This window comes from Cibotium barometz, chromosome 8 (assembly GCF_041138505.1).
Source record: "Cibotium barometz isolate CiBa-2024 chromosome 8, ASM4113850v1, whole genome shotgun sequence".
Classification (NCBI taxonomy): Eukaryota; Viridiplantae; Streptophyta; class Polypodiopsida; order Cyatheales; family Cibotiaceae; genus Cibotium; species Cibotium barometz.
Window position 1 is genome coordinate 12,280,075 of NC_141053.1, and position 23,439 is coordinate 12,303,513.

The 23,439-nt window shown below is 39.3% G+C and overlaps 1 protein-coding gene across 1 annotated transcript; it reads right to left on the reverse strand.

Annotated features, from left to right (window-relative positions):
• Positions 1 to 12,671: 12,671 nt before the first annotated feature.
• LOC147635913 (putative pentatricopeptide repeat-containing protein At3g01580) lies at positions 12,672 to 22,999 on the reverse strand. Its single transcript, XM_086802043.1, has 5 exons — positions 22,937 to 22,999; positions 20,908 to 22,872; positions 14,454 to 14,559; positions 14,084 to 14,236; positions 12,672 to 12,898 (listed from the first exon to the last, which is right to left on the reverse strand). Exons 1-5 carry the CDS (start codon positions 22,997 to 22,999, stop codon positions 12,672 to 12,674), a joined length of 2,514 nt encoding a protein of 837 aa, XP_086658169.1.
• Between the last annotated feature and the right edge of the window lie 440 nt (positions 23,000 to 23,439).

Genomic DNA, 23,439 nt, shown 5'->3' on the forward strand with positions numbered 1-23,439 from the left:
AGGTAGTAACAAAAAGTTGCTATGAGGACATTGCCACTTTATAACTATAAGACACACTGTGTGGCCATAAGATCAATTGAGAAGGAGGTTAAGAAACATATTATCAAAATCACCCCAAATCTAATCTAGCTAGCCCCACTAAATCTATAGATAGTGACCAAGGGCTGCGCGAGAAGTCAGCACACCCCGGCTAAGAAAAGTGAAAAGTGAGTGCTTCATCAAGACCAGTAGAAGTGCTATTAGAGTGAGATTAGCTTGCCCAGTTCGGTGATGCTTTGTAGAATCTATTATGCGTATTTATCATTTCACAAACTATTTAGGACCACTCAAGCAGATGTGAGCATCCTCACTCACTTCAACAAAGCCTTGAAGTGCCAAAACCCTCAGCAGCAAGGCAAATGAGAACTTTACAGGGCTCATCCATTACAAAGTTGTAATAATATGCAAATTGAAGAACCCCAAGGAGCCATATCTTGGGATTACACCTCTACTCACTTGGATTCTCTATCATGGCATACATGCCACAAAGAGGTTGCCCCACCTTTGTAAAGGCTGACTAGCTTGACTCCAACAGAGGAATTGAAGCCCTAGTAGTAAACCCCCAAAGGTGAATAGGAGCGCCTAGCCAAAAAAGAGGACACAAAGGCACACAAGAATCTGAGAGGCCAAAAAGAGGAGAAAGTTATTTGTCACCATCAATGAACAAGGCCAAATTATGGAGCAATCACACTACAAAATAGACACCGACCTAGAAGAGGTAAAGATAGATAAGAAGGGGGGAGGATACCAAGGAAGAGAGTTCCATCAGTCCCCAACCATAGATATTATACAAGAGGCCAGTAGGGAGTTGAAATAAGAAGACACCCAAGAAAAGGACATATTTGTGGTCTCCACTCAATGGTCTAGCCGATTCAATAGGCTTTTGAAAGAGGCAAAACAAGTTTTAACAACAAAGAAGGCAACCCCCTCTACTTTAGAGCCAAAGGTGGTAGAAGCCTATGCTGAATCAATCGTATTTAGCACTCTCAAATTGCTACAAGCCCACACCTCCATAACAGAATAGTATGAAGCACAGCTTCACAAAGCCCAAATAACCATAAGCTGGCTAGAAAGAGAACATCAGAACATGTAGGGCTCAAAAGATTTGCTAGATGCCAAACATAAATAGCCAATAGAAAGCCGTGCTTTCTATACAAACACAAAAAGTTGAAACCTTACAAAGCCACCTGGACAAGGCTAGTATATCTCAAAAAAAAGGAGGAGACCAACAATAGAAAGCTCAACATAGAATTGAACAAGGCATGGGACACCATAGTAGCAGGGCTAAATATTCTGACAGCGCAAATGTGAGCATGAAGGCTTATTTGGATACTAAGGATGAGAGAATCATAAGATTACAGGTGGAGGTGGAAATGTTAAGAAAAAGAAAGTTGGAAGCCCCTCAACACTCTCTTCTCCATCCTCAAAGCTATATGTGCTGACAAGGAAATTGTCAACATGAAGGCTCATTTGGATCTAAGGATGAGAATGTCAGAAGATTAGAGGTGGAGGTGGTAGTGCTAAAGCAAAAGGAAGTTGGAAGCTCCTTAACACTCTCTTCTCCATCCTCAGAGCTAGATGTTGTGTTGACAAGGAAATTATCCTTAGCTAAATAGCCATTGGGCTCTTGGAGCTTATGCACCAAAGCCACCACCCAACAAGGTATTTGAATTTGGTTAGACATGCACTCGGACTTATGGCCTTATATCAAAATATATCACTGGAAGTGACTCTGTTGTCTTGCCTATGCTCCGCTTAGAGATCATAAATAAGCAAGTGCCTAAACTGATGTGGACACTTAAATCACCACACTTATCGTTCAAGGGTCAATATCACTATAGGAGCCCTGGACATCTACACAGTTGAGACTAACACCCATCATAATGAATTACATATCTTGGTTTTGTTTGTTTGTTTTACAGATATATATTTTATCATATTTTTTTATGCTTAATAATCGTAGAAAAATATGCTTGATTTAATGTGTGCAGGAATCGGCTTAATGGAATGTGCAAATGTGTACAAGATTATTATATGTGCAAATGTGCACAAGGTTATTTCATGTGTAAAGCCCATTAGCATTTATATTTGGGCAAAGGTTTTTATATGTACAAACCTTAGGAACTTTGATATGGTTAATAATATGTAAAGCAAAACCCAAAAGTGGGAAAGGCAAGCCCAATTTGTACATAACTATTAATAGCTCCTTGGGCTATTTATAAAATACAATTCTCAAAATACTCATATCATGGAAGTGGAGCTACACACATGAGGGGGGGAGATTGCACCCAATCTTGTGTTCTTTGATGCTATGCTTTTGAGTTATGCTATGGTATCTTTGATTCATTTTTGTGATTTATTAATTTGTGGATTAATCAATTCTCCATGTATCTTGGTCCTTGTAACAGTGGTATTAGAGCACGACAAATTCATATATTGAATTTGGGTCATGGAGATTGAAGAAGAAAAATCAAGAAATTGATTTCTACCAAAGGTTATTGGCTTGGAGCAAATTTTTGAAGGCTTTTCTTCTATTGTTAAATTTTTACACAAGAAAAAGAAGCCTACACACAAGGATTAAATGTACATGAGGGATCTATTACCCTTTAGTATGAAAAGGAAAAAAGGAGAAGACTTTGGGCAAAGAAGAGAAGCTTTATGTGAATTTTTAGAGCCCTTGGATGTGATTTAAGATCAAGGGCAAGGAAAGAAGGTGGAAAACCACTCTGCACAAGACCAAAACCACCCTCTTTTTGAAAAATAGGTTTTCCCAAATTCATAACCTCTCTATGATCTACCGGTATGGATTGAATCAGCTTCTCAAGGAGGTATTAACCCAATAATCCAATTGCTAAACCATTGTAGCAGTAGGAAGAAATGTAAGATTCCTCCTCAGCCTGAGTAATGAATAGGCTCTACTTCAATCCCCTGTAATCATTCCCTATTTCTGAATACAAGAAAATATTATTTTCCTTATTTTTGTTTAGAGAGAGGAAAAATTCTAGAGAGTGGTAATTTAATATTGAGATATTTTTGGATATATAAATTTTACAAATATCAAAAATATATTTCCCTGAAACAGAAAATCAAAATAAATTTTCCAAGGTGCATTAGGAATCAATTAAAAATGATTTAAAAGACCTTAGCCTAAGGGTCAAGATTTTTTGAAATTTTTAGATTATGGTCCAATTAAGGTTCTTATGGGCCAATAATATTAATCCAAGTGTTGAGATGAGATAAATATAATGAATAAAAGAAAATACCCAAAAATGAGTAAATGCCCACATAAGATGAAGAGTTGATTGAGTACAAGGTTTATTAGTTAAAAACTATGAGATATTACTAAAAAAATGAGATATTTTGGAGCAATCATACAATTTTGACACCTTGGTAAGAAAAGGGGGAGACTTCAAGGAGGCGCCTATTTCACACATGTGAATGAGTTTTAAATTCAAAAATATTAAGATATTTTTATCTCTCCTCTCTCCTGGATCAAACTGGATAAAAAAGGGAGTTAAACTGGTCCAAATCTTGTCCAAATTCAGCTAAACTAAACCTGGAAAATTCTAGAACTTAGTTGGACTCAGTTAATGGCCTCCCTCACCTATAAATAGACCCTCATTCTTTTGTCTTCTCATCTGTGAACTAGACCATGCCAATATTACATTAGAATAAGCATATTTTCTATTATCCTCTAAAAATCCTTTACAATTTGGAGAGATTGGAGCTTCTCTCTCTCTTCAACCTTCCTTGGAGCTTTCCTCTAACCAATTGATTGGTTGGGGGCCTCTCCTAAGAATAGAGAATCAAGCAAAACAAGAGGTAAGATGTGACTTTATGGCTTTTCTTTAATCTTCTAAATGTTTTTCACTTCTCAACCCCTCTCAAGCTTGAGAAGTATTCAAATGAATGGTTTTTCAATGCAAATGAAGCTCTCTAATAAATTCTAAATCATAAAAAGTTTACATTTATGCTTAATTTAGAATGTTTTTTAAGTATATCTCTCTCTCCCCCAAAGAATGGTCATTCCTATGACCAATTCTCTATTCAAATGATGCTTCTCATGGAGCAATTCTTAATTCTAAAATCAAACTCTATGCTAGTCAAGCTAGAGGCTAAAGAAATGGCTTTTTAATGCTTTTATGTTACATAAATTATGATAAAATTATGCTTTTATTACTAAGTCTTATGCTTTTCAAAATTATTAAAAATTATTAGTAATAGCAACGGAGCTATGGCAAAATTTTTGAAAATTAACACATAAATCATTTTTATGCATAATGTGAAAAGAGGACTTTCTACCATATTCTAGAATTAGTCATCCTATGTTAAATGAATAATTCTCATCATATCCATGGAAAATAAATTTTTAATGGTTATGCATAAATAGTTAATTAGAGAAAAAGAGAAATTTTTAGTAATTTCATTTTTTTGATAAAAGAGAAATTCCCATGATAATGGAGATCCATGCATTCCAATGGAGAAAGAGAAAATTTGGAATATTAAAATAATGGATATTTTATTTAAAAATTAAAGAAGAATTTTAGATAAATTATTTTTATGCATAAGAAAAATTTTAATGATAAAAGAGAAATTTCCATCACATTTGGAATTCAATCATTTAAATGAGAAAAGTGGAATTCTTAGTATAATGGAATTAATGGATATTTTTATTTAATTTTAAGAGAAATTTTAGTTAAATTTATTTTTATGCATAAGAAAAAATTTTAATAATAAAAGAGGAATTCCCATCATATTTGGAATTCAATCATTTAAATGGAAAAAGTGGACTTCTTGTCATATTAGGATTAATGGAGATTTTTATTTAATTTTTAAGAGAAATTTTAGTTAAAATTATTTTATGCATGAATAAATTTAAATGATGAAAGAGGAATTCCCATCATATTTGGAATTCAATCATTTAAATGGAAAAAGAGGATTTCTTGGTATATTTGGAATATTGAATATTTTTATTTAATTTATAGCAACATTTTAGATAGATTTATTTTATGATAAAAGAAGAATTCCTATGACATTTGGATTGCACTCATTAAATGAGAAAAAGAGAAATTTTAAGCTTATTTAAAAAATGGATAATTGTATTTAATTAAAAGAAGAATTTTTATGATATTTAAGTAGAGAAAGATTGAATTAATTTTTAATGACAAAAGAGAAATTTTCACCATAATTCCACCTAGGGAATTAAGGTTGAGAAATTAAATGGTAGAAAGATTATCTTTAGATATTTTATTTGGTTAAATCACTAAATTGGTATTTACCCAAAATTAGATGTTATCTGAAGAAAATCCTTGTTAGAACCAAAACAAAGTATTTTGGTTAGACTACGAGAGGGACGGACAGTAAACCTACTTGTCTATCTCTCGATCTGAATCAAGCAAAAACTTCGTGACCAATTCCAGTTCCTAAATATAAAGAATAGATTACCGTTGATAGACTAGTTTTCCTTTGACTGAAATCACCAAGAATCCAGTCGGACAATCAGTCAAATGGGTAGATTACCCTGATGAGAGATCAAGGATTCTCATTATGAAACTAGGAATTATGGAAAAAGGGGTTTTATGGAACCAATCTCAAACTGGGAATTTTACTTGCATAGAACCTCTCTTTTCATTTAAAGGATTGTTTTACACCAGAATGCTGGAGGAAGCATTTGGCATGTGTTTTACTAAGAGGAGGTTCGTTGTGCAATAGCTAGTGGGGAGTCGTCGAGGGACGTCGCTCGCGGCAAAGTCTGCCGAGGTCTTGACCAGCCTCGGTACGTTTAAAATGGTGCGCTTCCAGTACGATGGGCGAGGACCGACAAAGCGGTCCCTGAGTGAAGTGCTAGGACACCTAAGGAGGATCCTAGAGGGTTCTGACCAGGTGATGCAGGGGCTCACGGTTGCTAGGACACCCATGCGTGCATCGAGGAAGATTCGGATGGACTAAAAAGAAAGATATTTGTGAATCAAATTTTGATATTGGATCTCGTTGGTTAGCTAGCCGGTCTTCAACGGAGAGTCCAGATGACATATTTTGTAACACAATGGACTCAGAATTTTGGAGGATGATGATCAGTAATATTATAATTTCCTTGAAGGATTGTAGCCCAAATATGGCTCGTCATCATTTTGCGCTATTTTTTACGATTTTTTTATGATTTTTGGGCTGTTTCTCTCATGTGTTCAATGTCTGTGTTGCATTTTTATAATTTCTTCCTTCTCCCTCTCATACTACATGGTTTGTGTTGTGTTTTTAAATTTCCATGGTGAAATTTAAAAAGTCGCTTGTGTTTCTTAGGATTTTTTATGGTTCGTCTTGTGTTTCTTAGGGTTTTCAATAAATAAATAAATGCCATGTGGGCAGGTTGCGCCGGCACGACCTGCCCACAAGGCATTTTTTTAATTTTTTGAATGCCATAAGGGCATGAAGAAAATGGCTTATGAGCCTAGATGCAAAGTTGCAATGGGTAATGGCATGGACCAAAGGGGCTTAAGAGAATGGTTCCACGCTTGCTATTAGGGCATTAAAAAAAATAGAGCTTAAGGGCATGGAGAAAAGGGGCTTATGAGGCATGTTTGTAAGTCCCATTACCCATGCAAGGAGAGCGCATATTCGGTTCACCACATGGTCCATGGTGTGAGACCCCTCTACCCCCTTCGTGCACCGGATTCCCGGTTACTAGCAGCGGAAGTAGCTTCCTCTTGCACAGGGCAGGGTTTCCCACTCGGGGCCTCGCCCACGAATGACCGGACACGAGACTAATCTGGTAGTCATTCCAAAAGTGAAACCGGGAAAATTTCCCTCCCTTTACTTATTTTCACATAGAAATTGATCAAAAGCATATATTTTATTGGATCTCTTCTTTACATATCAAATTGATCAAAAGAATCGTGTGTAACTATCTCAAAATAAATAACAAGAAAAACTCTTGCAAGTGTTTAGTTGCACACCTAAACCCAAGCAAGAATATTTCCTTTACTTATTTTCACATTAAAAAAACATAAAATTTTATTTCCTTTACTTATTTTCACATTAAAAACATGATTTTTAAAAACCTTTTTTTTAAACTTAGAATTGCATATACTTTCTCTCTCTTCTTGGTGGTGCTAAGAGAGAGAAAATATCACAATTGAAAAATCTAGTATATTCCATTTAACTTTTGGTTCTCACAACATTACCCTAATGCTTTGATACCAAAAGACAAGTCCCCAACCCCTAACTAGGACGACCAAAAATCTTTCTTAAAAACATTTCATAAATTACACTAGAGTTTCTTTTCAATTTAAATAATAACTAAGAAGATCAATACTAAAATAAAACATTTTTTATTGAAGTAATAACTGAGCAATACTAAAAGAAAGCATCTTATCACCTTTACAAACAACTATCGAATTATTCTATTATCACCTTACTAAACTTGTTTAAAGATTAATCAAAGACAACCTCTAAGGCTTGGTTTCTATGTTATAGGTATGACGGGGACGATTCCACCTTTTTTTTAAAACGAAATTTCTAACGGGGTCAAGAGACTAAACTATCCTTCACCTGAATAAACCAGATAGAAGGAAAACTATTATACAGACTTAACTTGAAGAAATCAATGCTTTTTTCCTAACCGAATGAGGCACAGCCATTGATCTAATCATTAGAGAAGTCTTCAAGTTTTTATTTACTACTCGAGTTCTAAGCGTATTCCTATTATTCAATTTCATTATTAAAACTCCACTGATTCCAGCCTAACCCCATCCGGCCCATGGGTAGCCACCACCCAACCATTGGAATCGATAGAACCAGACAATTACTCACCCATCCATAATTGAATGCCTTTCTTAACTTTTGCTTTCGAATACAGATATGCACACATTCCTCTTTAAAACTTTAATTTATAAAACAATCCATTGACAAACGGTTATTGGTTTTACAGATGTCATAACTCAAAATTTCCATCCAATCCTTGTTTCTCGGAAAAAAAAATAGTATCACTCTGGACTCTCCGTTGAGACCAACTGGTCAGCACAACGAGATCCAGTAATAGATTACAATAACCATTTGTCCATCATACAATCTTCCACGACATACGCATGGGTGTCCTAGGCACCGTGAGCCCGTGCATCGCCTGGTCAGAATCCTCCATGATCCTCCTTAGGTGTCCTAGCACTTCACTCAGGGACCGCTTCATCGTACTGGAAGCGCACCATTTTAACAGTACCGAGGCTGGTCAAGACCTGGGCAAGCTTTGCCGCGTGAGCTGTCCTTTGAACGCTCCCGCCAGCTGTTGCAACCAAACTTCCCTTAGAAAAACACATACCAAATGCTCCCTCCAGCATTCTGGCGTAAGATAGTCCTTTAAGAAAATAGGGTTTCTATGCAAGTTTTCAGTTTGATTTTATTTTGAATACAATGAGTATATCTTAAATCACTATTCCCAAAACTCTTGATCGTAATTCCGAATTCCATAACAGAATTTCTCTAATTCTGTAACCTTGATCCATGGATCAATTTAAAGGGTCTCAAACTTAGTTTCAGGTTTGGCGCGGAAGATTTGAGAGTATTTTCCTGAACTGGTCATGAACTGGTCACATCTTCTTTCCTTGAAACTGACGAAAGAGTTTGGTCTTGGTCATAGTCTTATTCAGGGTTCGAGTCTGATAAGATTTTTCTTGAACTATCTTTCTTGAAAAAGGGGGGGATATTTAAGTTACTATTTTATTGAATTTCATTCATTCAATATTCACTTAACTGATTTATAAATTAATCATGAATTTCGATGAGAAATAAATTAATAATTTATCTGAATATTTCGACTTCGATAGATTTCTTGAATTTTCTCTTTACAATCCGAGTGAATATAAAACGATAGAAATTTCTCTCTCAGAGCATTTACTTATTCATTTATCAAATACTCATAGAAATTAAACATAGAATTAAAGAGAATTCTAATTTTGATATAAAAATTCTTTATGCATCTATTTATGCATAAAAACTAATGTCAATGGGAATAACACTTTTATATAAAAGAAAATCCTTTTATGCATCTATTTATACATAAAATCAATTTTAATAGGAATAACACTTTTAAAATAAAAAGAATTTCTTTATGCATCTATTTATGCATCAAAATTAATTTTTACAAGAATAACGCTTTTATAATAAAATTTTCTTTATGCATCTTACTATGCATAAATTTTAAATTCAATGAAAATAACACTTTTATAATAAAGTTTCCATTATGCATCTTACTATGCATAAATTTTAAATTCAATGAAAACAATACTTTTATAATAAAAGTTTTCATTATGTATCTTTCTATGCATAAAAAATAAATTCAATGAAAATAACACTTTTATAATTGGAAAATTTCCAATATGCATCTTTCTATGCATAGAAATTAAATTCAATGAAAATAACACTTTTAATTTCATTATGCATCTTTCTATGCATAAAAATTAAATTCAATTAAAACAACACTTTTATAATAAAAATTTCCATTATGCATCTTTCTATGCATAGAAATTAAATTTTAATAATTAATATCAGTGATATCCATGCATATTCATAGGTGAATATGTACATGGACTAAATTAGAATATTTATTTTAGAATGCACAAACGGTAGGAATTACTCTTTTAGAATAACATAAAAATAAACTTTCTTTTCCACAAAATTCAAGAAAATTTTGCCATAACCTCCTTTGTATGGCTAACCATTTCTCAATTTTTAACATTCTATTTTCAATTTAAATTAACCCCAATTAGATATAAAGGACTCTAATCTACATAAATTTTAATTTCCAAGAGATAAACAATAAGAAAAGTTTAATCAATCTATTTGTTAATCATTCTAGGATAAAGAAAGGCTGAATTGTAAAGAAGAGAAGGGGATGGCCTTTTCATCAAGGCATAGAGGGTGGATAACCCGACTAAGCTCATAGAAGTCAAACACCAGTCGTACGATCTATGGGAAGATTTGAAGCGGGGCAGCCGATTCACATGTCATGGAGCAGCTCCTCACATTGGTGCCAAGTTTTAAGGAGCAGCTAATGGGCCACCTGATGCCTCAGGAAGAGACGACGCCACCCTCTCAGTCGCCTAGAAGCCTTGAATATCGAGAAGGCAGACACTCCACCAAGGGAAGCCCCAATCTATGATGAAGCCATCCGAACGATCCAAGTCAAGTTGGTCAGAATAGATATTCAGAAGTGCAGCTTGATGGAGGCTCAGGGGTCAACATCCTATCAGATGCAACATTCCGAATGCTTGGGTTGAGCAGATGGGAGCTCGCTCCATTTGCTATCAAAATGGTGGATTAGCACAGAGTGCAGCCACTCGGACTAATCCGTGAGCTCACCCTAGAAGTATCCAGATTTAGTTTCTAGATTGCAGTAGTGGTGCTCCGGATTGGAGGATATCAAAGGTGCTTACCCGATCTTTATTGGCAGACCGTGGCTCCAGCAGGCGCGCGGATCAAGCAAGATTGGGACACGGATATGATCACTATCCAGCGTGGGAAGAATAAAGTAAGGATTTCTATCACCAGAAGACAGAAAGTGGAAAAACCGTCTTGGCTGAGAGTAGACAAGGGAGTCAACATGTTGGAAGGGTTAGACCTTGATGAGGAGGAGGAAGAGTATCTCCAACAAAATGCAAACCTAATCAACCTGTTTGAGGTTGATGTAGTAAGTCCGAATGAAGCTGAAGACTTTTATGAGGCTATGGCCGATGATGGTAGTACCCCAAGCCTACAGCAGATCATTGCAGTAGTGGAGAAAGTCCAGGTGTTGCTCACGTCCTTCAAGGATGTGTTTGCATGGAGCTACACCGAGCTGAAAGGGATTGACACAGTTTTACCAACGTCCAAATGAAGCTGAAGACTTTTACGAGGCTATGGCCGATGATGGTAGTACCCCAAGCCTACAGCAGATCATTGCAGTAGTGGAGAAAGTCCAGGTGTTGCTCACGTCCTTCAAGGATGTGTTTGCATGGAGCTACACCGAGCTAAAAGGGATTGACGCACAGTTTTACCAACGTCGGATCAATCTGAAGGAGGATGCCATCCCTATCCGGCAACAGAGGTGCCGGATGCACCCCCTAACTATGCCAAAAGGGTGAAAGAGGAACTGGACAAGCTGCTTCAAATCAAGTTCATATATCCAATTAATTGGGTGACATGGTTGTCCCGATCGTGATTGTTCCAAAGAAAAACTAGAAGCTGCGGGTATGTGTGGATTACCAGAAACTGAATGCAGCAACCATCTCCGATCCCTTTCCCCTACCACGCTCACAGATTCCTTGCGATGCTATAGCTAGCCATGAAATGTACTCCTTGGATGGATTTAGTGGCTACAATCAAGTTCAAATGGACTTGGAAGATTAGTAAAAAACAGCTTTTATCACAGAATGGGGACCCTTTGCATCCAACGGCATGAGCTTCGGGCTCAAGAATGCTCATGCCACATTCGAGTGCATGGTCCAGGAAATTTTTGTCAATTTGCTAACCACACTTTCACGTGAGTATTCATTGATGATTTCAGTGTTTTTGGGAAATCATCTCAACATTTGATGCACCTGCAGTTGTGCCTGGCCAAGTGCCGAGTTTCTAGATTGAGCCTGAACCTAGCTAAGTATGCCTTTGTCGTCCAAAGAGGTATGCTACTAGGCCACATCGTCTCCAAGGAAGGCATTGTAGTAGACTTAGCCCCCCCAAGGTGGAGGTAATCTAGAAAGCTCCGATCTTGACAAATGTGAAAGAGCTCAGAAGATTTTTGGGGCCGGTTAGATGGCATAGCCGCATGCTCCAATATCTAGCCCATGTAGCTGTGCCCTTAAACCAACAGATGGCGCAGATCAAAGTGCCTTTGACCTAACAGCTTGCAACAGGCCGATTTCAACTGGACAGAGGAATGCGACATCGCGTTTCGGCGTCTCAAGCTAATGCTGTCCCCCCAAAGCGCCTGTCGTCCAAGCCTCGAATTGGGAATTGCCCTTTCACGTCTTTGTGGATAACTATGATGGGGCAATTGGTAGTGTCCTGATGCAGGAGGCCGAGAAGAAATGGTTTTGGCCAGTTTACTATGCCAGACAAAGGCTCTCCGATGCCAAGCGGAACTACTCCACCACACATAGGGAAGCACTTGGCATGATCTACGCGGTCACCAAGTTTCCTCAGGTAACAAGTCTACCTTTCATGTGGATCACTTCGCCTTGTTGTATGTGGTGGATAAGCAGAGTTTGGCAAGAAAACTGGCGAGGTGGATACTGATCCTCCAAGAGTTTGAGTTCACAATAGTGCACACCCCGGGTGCAAATCATATAGTCGGATTACCTATCACGGTTGGAGTCCAGGGAAGCCCCAATCGGAGTAGCGGTGGATGACCTACCCGATGCCGAGCTGTTCAAGCTGACATAGTCATCCTAATTTCCCATACCTGGTATGATGAAATGCTAACATTTGTTGCCACAGGTATGATGAAGGATAGCCTTTCCACCAAAGATTCAGCGGAAGCAGATTGATGTACGTAGCCGGTCCTTCCAAGTGATAGCCAGCCAGTTATACAAAAAGGGGATTGATCAAATCCTCCGGTGGTGGTGCATCCCACCACATGAATCTCATCAAGGAATTAGTGGGGGACACTACGCCAGAGAAGTAACCGGGAGAGGAAGATCCTCCAAGCCGGTCTCTGGTGGTGGCTGATTATAATCACCGATGCCTACAAATGGGCCAAGTAGTGTGACGTATGCGAGCATCTTGGCCAGCCAGAGACAAATAGAGTCAGGATGCCACACAATCCGATCCTTCCCTTGGAACCATTCTAGAAATGGGGCCTTGACTTCGTAGGCCCGTTTAACTCGCCAGCTCGCTTCACACAAGTAACAAGTATTACAGCACCAAATGGGTAGAAGCCCGAGCTCTCCGGGGGATAACACAATTAATTCAATAGCCAAATTTTTCTACAAGATGATAATCAGTCGGTTCACATGCTTGATAGAGCTGATTAGTGACCAAGGCAAGCCTTTGTAAATTCTGTCATCCGAGAACTAGTCACTTAGCATCTCATCATCCACATAAGCGGTCCACAGTGTATTATCTACAGCCAATGGTGGTCAGGCCAAGTCAACCAACAAAATCCTCAAGCAGATCCTTACAAAGTTGCTCAATGAAAATTGCACTGACTGGGATGATGAAAAGGTTTACTCAGCTTTATGGGCATTCTGCGCAACATACAAGGTCTCCACAAGAATGACCCCATTCAAACTAATATACGGCATAGAGGCAGTCGTGCCAATGGAGTTCCTGGTGCCGAGCCTTTGGATTGCTATTGCTACGCGAGAAGTTAATCCCAGAAGAGTCCCTACAACATCGTCTAAACTAGCTCCTCGAGCTCGATGAAGAACGCTTCAAGAGCTTCTTCATCACCGCAGTCATCCAGAAGAGGAGGAAGAAGTGGGTCGGCCACCACTCCAAGTTCCGCCTATTCAAGGAAGACGGTCATGCTGTTCCCAGTCTTGGATGGGTCTACATATCGGGAAAGCTGAAGCTCCGATGTGGACAGGACCATTCTAGGTGGTGGAGAAATTCCATGACGAAACCTTCCTCCTTGGCACACTCAACGGGGGGGGGAGTGATTCCAGAAGCCAGTCAACAGCTACCACTGCCCTATGAACCATACCATGCGTTGATGCCACCTAATCCGTTTATTGATGTGGCGATGTCACTAACCCACTACTTGGGCATCCATCACTTTAATGACGGCACCCCTCGCCAAACAATCATCAAAGATTTGTCTCGGGTGCCGTTTATTGATGTGGCGATGTCACTAACCCACTACTAGGGCATCCATCACTTTAATGATGGCATCCCTCTCCAAACAATCATCAAAGATTCGTCTCAGGTGCTGAGCGATGTGATGCAACCCCATCATGATTATTCAATGGCTTCGCGAAAATGATGCAGGGTAACTCTTTTCAAATTATTGCAAACTCCAATTAACTCTTGTGTATCTATCTGTTTGTGTGCAGTCCGTCTTCTCGCTCAAAGCCACAACCTTTCGCCTCCTGCAACTCCCTTCTCTCTCGTGCACCACCTGCTCTGCTCCCAGCCATGGTGACCTTCAAGCCCTTCTCTAGCATCGTCATCGATACCACCAACGTGCAGTAGTGGGCATCAAAGAGGCCAAGTCCCACACCAACCGCTTTCCCTGATATAATCCAGATCGACACAGGTCTCTGGGCTGACCTCCCCGAAGCCCTGCAGGATGAACCGAGCCGTCTCTAGGACTAGCTCATGGTTGAGCTCCGCCTAATCCTCACCAGCCAATGCAAGCGACCAGCCGACCAGCCAAAGGAGGACGATGACTTGGATGATGAAGCCGATGCCCAGTCCGGTGCACCGAGTCAAATAGCCACCCCGCTTACCTCCACCACTCCCAGTGCCCCTCTCGCTCCAAATTAGCCTCCGCCCTCGCAGCTTCCACCTCCGCCACCCATGACGACCTCCTCGACGAGTTGGAGCAAGAGCTCGCTAGGTATAAAGTGCAGAAGGCCAAACTCGTAGGTAAGAGGCCTATCCAGGACTAGGCCAAGGTGCACCCATCGACATGGGAAACCTACAACTAGCTATGGTGCCTTACTCCGAAAGTTCCTCCTCTAAAGAAGAACTGGCCATGGCTGCTCTGCTTAAGGATCATACCGTCGCTCTCTCCAGAAGAACTATGATGAGCTGCATGATCGGATGGTCACCATGAAGATGTCCTACAAAGAGTAACAGCGCCACAAGGTAGGCAAGGATGAGATGCTCGCTCACATCGAGGAACTTAAAGAAGACAAGCCTGGGCGCCCAGAAGAAGCCAATCACTTGGCGGCGGCAGAAGAACATCCGTGTTCGGCAGCTCAAACTTGTGGAAGTCGTCTCCCGGAGGTCATCTCCTGGAAGTCATCTCTTGGAGCTCAAACTTGCAGAAGTCGTCTCCCAAAGGTCATCTCTCGGAAGTCATCCCCTGGAATTCCTCTCGCGGAAGTTATCCTTCATTTTCTGCCTTTCGGATCCGTTCTTCCACATCAAAGGCACGGATGTGCCTGCCACTGGGCTGGGCACTAAGGTTGTCGAGAGGCGAAGTCACTAGCCAAGCCTCTACAGGCTATATCCACAACTCCCCCAGCCAAGTTAAATGCTAAGAAAGCATCTACTATTCCGAAAGGCTACAAGCTTTGGCTTCGAGTCATCGGATTGGGAATCCGACCCACCAAGTGTGCCAAGTGTTGGCCATGGACCAACCAAACTGCCACAGGGCTGGACCACCACCCTGTCAAACCAAGCCGAATGTCAGAGCCTGCCAGCTGCTGGTGCCAATTATCACAGAGTCGGCACTCCCTTAACACCCAGTCACAGCACACTTTATCATGGGGGAATCACAGTACCAACAACGGATATTGCAAGCAAGCAGTATAAAAGGATGTAACCTAAACTTTACAAGGCTGGCTGCCAATGGTATCAGATTTTCTCTTTGGAAATAAAGCAATACTGTTCTTCTATTTTCTATGTATATGCGTCATCCGTTGTGTCTCTATATATTCATCATTTTTGTTGATGTATTTATGTCTAGTGGAGTTATTTGTTAAGTCTCCGATGTCTTCTTCTTCATGTTTTTAGTGGTCGAGATTGCTTGCAAGAGCCGATCAGTCTTACGCAGTTTAATCCTTCATGTAGTTATCCGTAGCCTGTGGGTTGTGTCTGGTTCATATCCATGTGGTGTATAATGTGCGCATAACCAGAGACTCTCAGCAGGTTGCTCAGGGACAGCGGCGGTCAGTCCCCTGCCAACACTTCATATTTTCTCTTTGGAAATAAAGCAAGATTGTTCTTCTGTTTTCTCTGTATATGTGTTGTCTGTTCTCTGTATATTCATCATTTCTGTTCACGTATTTATATCTAGTGGAGTTGTCTGTTAAGTCTCTGGTGTCTTCTTCTTCATGTTTTAAGTGGTCGGGATTGCTTGCAAAAGTCGATCAGTGTTACGCGGTCGAATCCTTCAAGTAGTTATCCGTAGCATGTGGGCTGTGTCTATGTTTCGTCTGATTCGTATCCACCTTGTGTATGTTGCACGCATAACCAGAGACTCTCAACGGGTTGCTCGGGGACAACGGTCAGTCCCCCGGCAACGTATGTTTAATAAAGAAGCAACCACGTCACACTGAATGCCCAACAATGTCAAGGCCATGTATATGAATGTATGATATTAAGGGGTTAGTATGGATTGACTATTTTTTATATGTTGTTCCATGTTTATTGGAATGAATTGTAAATTGAAAAAGCATGGTGTGTATATGTCTAATAAAGAACCAACCACATCACGTAATGCCTAATGATATCGAGGCCATGTATATGAATGTATAATATTAAGGGTTAGTATGGATTGACAACTTTTTATATGTTGTTACAGGTTTATTGTAAATTGAAAAGGTATGATATTGGCCATGTTGGATCAGAGTTATCTTCTTTATGTATGGTTGTTCTTTTCTTCTACCATTAAGCAATGAGGATGAGAGAATTCATGGAATTTTTGCATGGATTTACTTTCCATTTAATTAAAGGATTGCAATGAAGCAAAGCCTGATAGCTTGTAGGATTATGTTTCTTTTATGATGATAATATTTATATGGTTTATGTGTTCTATATGAAGAATATTTATGGAAGAGGATGTATCTATGAAGGATCATGTGAATATGAGAGAGGATATGAAGAATATCATATGAAGATAGGAGAGGATGTGTCTATGAAGGATCATGTGAATATGGAAGAGGATAAGAAGGTTTTTAAGACCCCAGACAGCCAAGGGGTTGAGGAACTAAGTGTGTCTAGGTTGTTGAGTTCCTTAACAGCTTGTGGGAGCCGTTCCACACCGAGAGTGATAGGCACCAATGGATCACTTCTCTTGGCCATGGAACCCCATTGAGTGTATACGTGGAAAGAGGGTGGAAGGGAGGAATGCAAACCCGTACTGGATTAACTACACATTGACTCTTTTTTGAGGCTTGAAATAAGATTATGCCCTTTCTCACGGATAAAAGAGCCCTACAACTCCTTCAAGATTCTTCATAAAAAATAAGGAATTCTTGGTCATGACATTCTACTCATGTATTTTTTTAAAAGAACTTTAGTTAGGGATTTGTTTATCAAAAGCTTATATGATTATGTCGTTCTTGTGAATAAAAGAGCCCTAAAACTTATTCAAGATTCCTTGTCAAAAAGAAAGAATTCCAAGTCATGACTTTCTACTCATGTATTTTTTTGAAGAACTTTAGTTATGGATTTTGTTTATCAAAAAATTATTTACTTTTTTTAAAGTTGTTTTTGTGTTCAATAGATTTGAGATTTTACCTTTCAAGAAAAATTGGTTCAAGATAGGAAAATGCTTTCTTTTAGTATTGCTCAGTTATTACTTCAATAAGATGCTTTCTTTTAGTATTGCTCAGTTATTACTTCAATAAAAAATGTTTTATTTTAGTATTGATCTTCTTAGTTATTATTTAAATTGAAAAGAAACACTAGTGTAATTTATGAAATGTTTTTAAGAAAGATTTTTGGTCTAGTCCTAGTTAGGGGTTGGGGACTTGTCTTTTGGTATCAGAGCATTAGGGTAATGTTGTGAGAACCAAAAGTTAAATGGAATATACTAGATTTTTCAATTTTGATATTTTCTCTCTCTTAGCACCACCAAGAAGAGAGAGAAAGTATATGCAATTCTAAGTTAAAAAAAAGGTTTTAAAAAATCATGTTTTTAATGTGAAAATAAGTAAAGGAAATAAAATTTTATGTTTTTTAAATGTGAAAATAAGTAAAGGAAATATTCTCGCTTGGGTTTAGGTGTGCAACTAAACACTTGTAAGAGTTTTTCTTGTTATTTATTTTGAGATAGTTACACACGATTCTTTTGATCAATTTGATATGTAAAGAAGAGATCCAATAAAATATATGCTTTTGATCAATTTCTATGTGAAAATAAGTAAAGGCAAAGATTATTGCTTGGGTTTAGGTGCACAATTAAACACTTGGAATAGTTTTTCTTCTTCTCTATTTTGAGATAGTTACATGTGATTCTTTTGATCAACTTGATATGTAAAGAAGACATCCAATAAAATATATGCTTTTGATCAAGTTGATATGTAAAGAAGAGATCCAATAAAATATATTTTTGGATCTAGATAAAGGAAAAACTTTAGAGAAGAAATCAAAAAATTGAGAAGTACTAGTAAGTTTGTAGAACATTGTAATATGTCCTAGCCTATGATCCTATTTTGAAAGGACTTTGATTTGCTAAGTCATATATAGTTGCCAAAGGATGAAAAACTAGTGATAATTCTAAGAAGGGTTGTGATATTGACTAGTGATTTGTCTTAATCCTTGTATCATTGATGATATAGGGGCCGCAATACGTTTTTAATTAGCTCAAGTTTGAGGACCAACTAGAGTCTAAACTTAGAGATATATTCTTTAAGATGAGGACATGTTGGGTTCTTTAAGGGGGAGAGGATTTTAGGCTCCTCAATGAGCACTTTTACAAGTGAGCCCTTCAATGGAAGTATGGTGTCTCTTAGTTTGCAGAGTAAGTGATGCTTAAGTATGATTTTTCCTCCATGGGACATAGTTGTGTGTATTTTCCTCCATTGGGCATAGGTGTGTGTATTTGTCTGGTTTTGCACTCTTTTCTATAGAACATTTCTAGAGTAGACATGCCTCCATAAATGCTGGGATGAGCTTTGAGCTTGGTAGTAGTATCCTCTTAGAAAGGAGAGTTTAGTGTAAATGATGTCTAGGTTGAAGTATTTAATAGGGGTAACTCTTAGAATGGATGTAGAGGTGGTGAAAATCTTGAGAAGTGCATTAATCATGTCAAGGAGACCATGTTTATTTAAACACCCTATCTCCTTGCATCCTTGAAGGCATTGAACGAAATAAGCATTGTCCTTGTGACTGACTACCTCTTTTGGGGGACTCCTCGGTGTTAAAAGCAAGGATGTCATACCAATGAAGGGAGTCGATATTACTCCCATGACAAAATGAGTGAATAGACACCCACTACAAAATGACTGAATAGACCCCCATTTAATTATGCAATATATTCTAACCACTACACTAACACACGATTGGAGTTCGAGAGTCCCCAAGTTGTGGGTTCGAATCTCCCCCGTGAGAGCGATGGCACGTGTGTGTGGGTAATAACATGTGTACTCTCTACTTTTTCAAGCCAAGTCTCTTATTGGCATAGTGGATTTACACACATGTTGGTAAGTTGACTTAGTTATAACATTAAACAACCCCATGTCATCTTTTTCTCTTTCCACTCTCTATATATATACATTATTATTATTGTTATGTTATTATTAATAAAAAATAGAGCTTTAAGGAAGAGATCCTCGGTTCGAGTCTCTCCAACTGTCATACAAATATCCATATATTAAAGTCAATATGTGGTATACACTAATATAAAAAGTATCCATTTGGTCTAACATTTAATGGAGCGTATTATTTGCATTTTCTAAATAACACAAACACAATTTTGTGAGTTACATCAATATAATGTGCCATACAAAGTTTGCTGCATTTAAAGAATTTTTTTATATATTTAGACAATATTATATTTTTTATTACTAATATCACGCCATGACAATTAAGGTAATTTTTATATATTATCTATTCAGGAGGCAGGGTTTAAACTTCATGTTTTCTTATGGGCAACAGGGTATAGCTTGCATCCATACAAAATGGATTTCAATAATACTATAATAACATTGCAATACTTACCATAACAACAATATACTATATTGCACAATATATGTTACTTGTTTATTATATGTTTTTCTAGAATTCAATAAAACATTAATTTTCCTAAGGTTATCATTGTGAACAGGTCATATCTGTTATTGTTTCAATGATTCATCATTTTATTGAGATATTTGATGTGCAACTTGGTTAGAGCTGGATGGTATCTACTTCTTGATGCATATGGTTATATTACTTGCTACTCAGCAGTCAAATGATTTACTACTCAAAATCAACTGTAAAGTTGGATCTGGGGGTGTCTGTGTGTTTGGAAGAGGGGGGGGGGGGGGATTTGGTTGTTGGGGCTGGCTTTTGGTGGTGGTTTATTGCAATACTGGGTACTGAAATTACATGCCACTAGGGTAGATTGGAACCCAATACCTCCAATTCAGAGGCATGGGTGCGACCGTTCAGGTAAAATTTTAGGTTGGGTGGGCCGGCTGCATATCACTGTTAGCTAGTTTAGCATGGGCTTATCTTAATCTGAAACATTTTAGGCTTAAAAAGTTGGGCTATGCAGATTCTACAATGCTCATAATGATCATGCCAGAATTCTTGCCATACACAACATGTATCACCATGTTTTCAAAAGGATTTGCTTTCCTATGGACCTGGTAAGAACCACTAACATTATGGCTGCCCAAAGATCACCATCATTTCGCCACTTCTGCAATGACCCCCACAATGTGCTTTCACTTTCTCCATAAGCTCTTGGCTCATTCACACAAAAATCATGCAAATTGTTTTTCCTTGAGAGTGCTTGTCAACAATAAATGATTGTGATTCCTGGTTATGCTCAATCCACATCTGCTGAGACTTCACCTTGTTCCTCTCTAGAGTCTTCTACGTCTGCTGCACACTCTATCACATAACATATTTGACATCAATATGTATGCAACTACCTTGTTTGATTCCTTGAGAGTGCTTGTCAACAATAAATGAGAGTGATTCCTGATTATGCTCAATCCACATCTGCTGAGACTTCACCTTGATTCTCTCTAGAATCTTTTACCTCACATGCATATTTGACATCAATATGTATGCAACAACCTGCTTCGGCTGCAGATTCATTGCATGCTCAAATGCCTGTTTTGCCATCTCTATATTGCCATGTATGCGACATGCACCCAGTAAACACGACCATATGGTCGGATCAGCCTGCACTGGCATCTCCCTCAGCCACTTGTCTGCCTTCTTGATGTCTCCTGCACGCCCAAGAAGGTCTACTATACTGCCATAATGCTTCAAGTCGGGAGTTATGCCATGATCTCTGCTCATCGATTCAAAGCACTTACAACCATGAATGACAAGGCCAGCATGACTGCAGACTGAGAAAACTGCATTGAAAGTTACTCCATCAGGCTTAATACCTGCCAGTTTCAATCTCTCAAACATGTGCATGCTTGTTACAGAATTTCCTTCTCTTGCATGACCAGCGATGCATGCATTCCATGATTCAATGGCAGGCTCCGGAAGACTAGCAAAGACCACCTGTGCATCTAACATGCTTGCACAACTCCCATATGCATGAATTAGAGTGGCTGCCACAAAGGAAATCCCATCATACCCAGCAGAGACAATGTTGAAGTGAAGCTGTTTACACACCTCCAAGCTTCCTGTTTCACTACAGGCTTGCAGAATGCAGAGAAATATAACATCATCTTGAGCTATATCCTCCTTTTGCATCTGTTGGTACAAACTTAAAGCCTTCTCTCCTTGACCTTGCTCAACATATGCTGAGAGCATTGCAGTCCATGTCACGATGTTACGTTGGGCCAATGCACCAAACACACTCTCTGTGTCCGCGACAACCCTACACTTGCCATACATACTCAAAAGGGCAGTGCCCACAAAGACGTCTGTTGCATAGCCATTCCTGTTGACATCGGAATGAAATGCCCGTCCGATATCATGGGGCATTGCTTTTGTTTGCACAACAAGACCTGCTTCCTTCTCTGCAATGTTGCCACAAGCCTCTAAAGCAATCACAAAAGTGAGCTGGTTCGGGCTCATGCCTTCCTCTTGCATGTGCCTGTACAACAGTAAAACCTTCTCTTCTTGGACCTGTTCGCTATATGCAGAGAGCATCGCATTCCATGACACAACATCACGTTGGAACAATGCTCCGAACACACCCTCTGCTTCTACAAATGCCCCACACTTGCCATACATACTGAAAAGGGCAGTACTGACAAAGACATTGCACACGTAACCCTTCCTGAGAGCATCAGCATGCAATGCTTGTCCGATCTCTAGAGCCATTCTTTTGGTTGACTGTCCCTTTACAAGTGGAGCTTCTTCCCTCTCAACAAGGATGCCACATGCCTGAAGGGCAAAGACGAGAGTGTGCTGGTTCGGACTGGTGCCTTCTTCTTCCATCTGCCTGTACAGCCGTAAAGCTTTGCCTCCTTGGCTCTGTTCAACATATGCTGATAGCATTGCAGTCCATGAAACGACATTATGTTGGGATAAAGCACCGAACACATCCTCTGCTTCACCAAGTGCCCCACACTTCCCATACATACTCACGAGGGTATTGCCAACAAAGACATCGGATGTGAAGCCTTTTCTGAGGGCATCTGTGTGCAATTTCTTGCCCTGTTCGAGGTCTGGTATGCTGCCACAAGCTTTGAAGAGGCTGGCATATGTAAAGGCATTAGGCTCTACACCATCCTCTTGCATACACTGATGCATTCTGAGTGCTTGAAGCCCGCAGCCACATTCTGCATATGCAGAGATGATGGCAGTCCATGAGAAGACAGTACGGCGAAGCAATCCACAAGATATTTGGAGTGCGTCTTCGATGGCGCCACACTTTGCGAGGGTTACCACCAAGTAGCCAGCGAGCAAGCCAGTTAGCGGAGGCCTGTGATGGGTAAGATGGGCATGGAGTCGCTTGGCATGAGTGAGGGCCTTGCTCTTGATGCATGAATTGAGGAGGGAGAGGTAGGTGTTTGGGGAGGGAGATGTGAGCATGCGGGAGAGGGCATCCAGGGCTTGGTCCAGCTGCCCTTTCTGGCAGAGCGCTTGAATAAGCTCCTCATGATCACTTGTGTGTACAAATGCTCCTCCCAAATACCTTGTCATCCTGCATCCTGCATCCTGCCTCCTCTGCCGCCTCCGCCTCCGCCTCCTCCTCCATTACTGTTATTGTTAGTGTGCTATTCAAGATAGTGTTTCTAGTTTTCAATTCTAATTTATTATTTCTTTCCGTCAATTTATTTCTTTTTGGCATGCCATGGTGGACACACTCAGTGGAAAAAGGAGCAAAGGGGAAAAAAAGGGGGGGAAAAAAAAGGCTTGGGACTAGGGGGCTTTACACACTGGAAATATCCCTCACCCATTCTCATGGATGGGGAGTCTCCCCGCCCATCCTAGAAAAGGGGGGCAATCTACAAACACCCTAGGAAGCATCCCCCAACACACTAACATCCTCCCTCATACTGAAATTTAGATTGTGGGACAATTAGTGGTAAATGATCTTCATTTCCACACACTGGAGCTGAAAAAAAGGGGCTGCCAAGGGTATAAATAAAAAAATTCTATTGTAAGAGGGTATAAGGTGGTGATCCCTATTGTATA

Coding starts and splice junctions, on each gene's coding strand:
- LOC147635913 (XM_086802043.1), bottom strand. CDS start 22,999: ATGGAGGAGGAGGCGGAGGCGGAGGCGGCAGAGGAGGCAGGATGCAGG. Junction 14,560..20,907: donor TGAATCTGCAGCCGAAGCAG/GTTGTTGCATAC, acceptor CTTTATACCTAG/CGAGCTCTTGCTCCAACTCG. Junction 12,899..14,083: donor GGAGTTGCAGGAGGCGAAAG/GTTGTGGCTTTG, acceptor ACTTGTGTGAAG/CGAGCTGGCGAGTTAAACGG.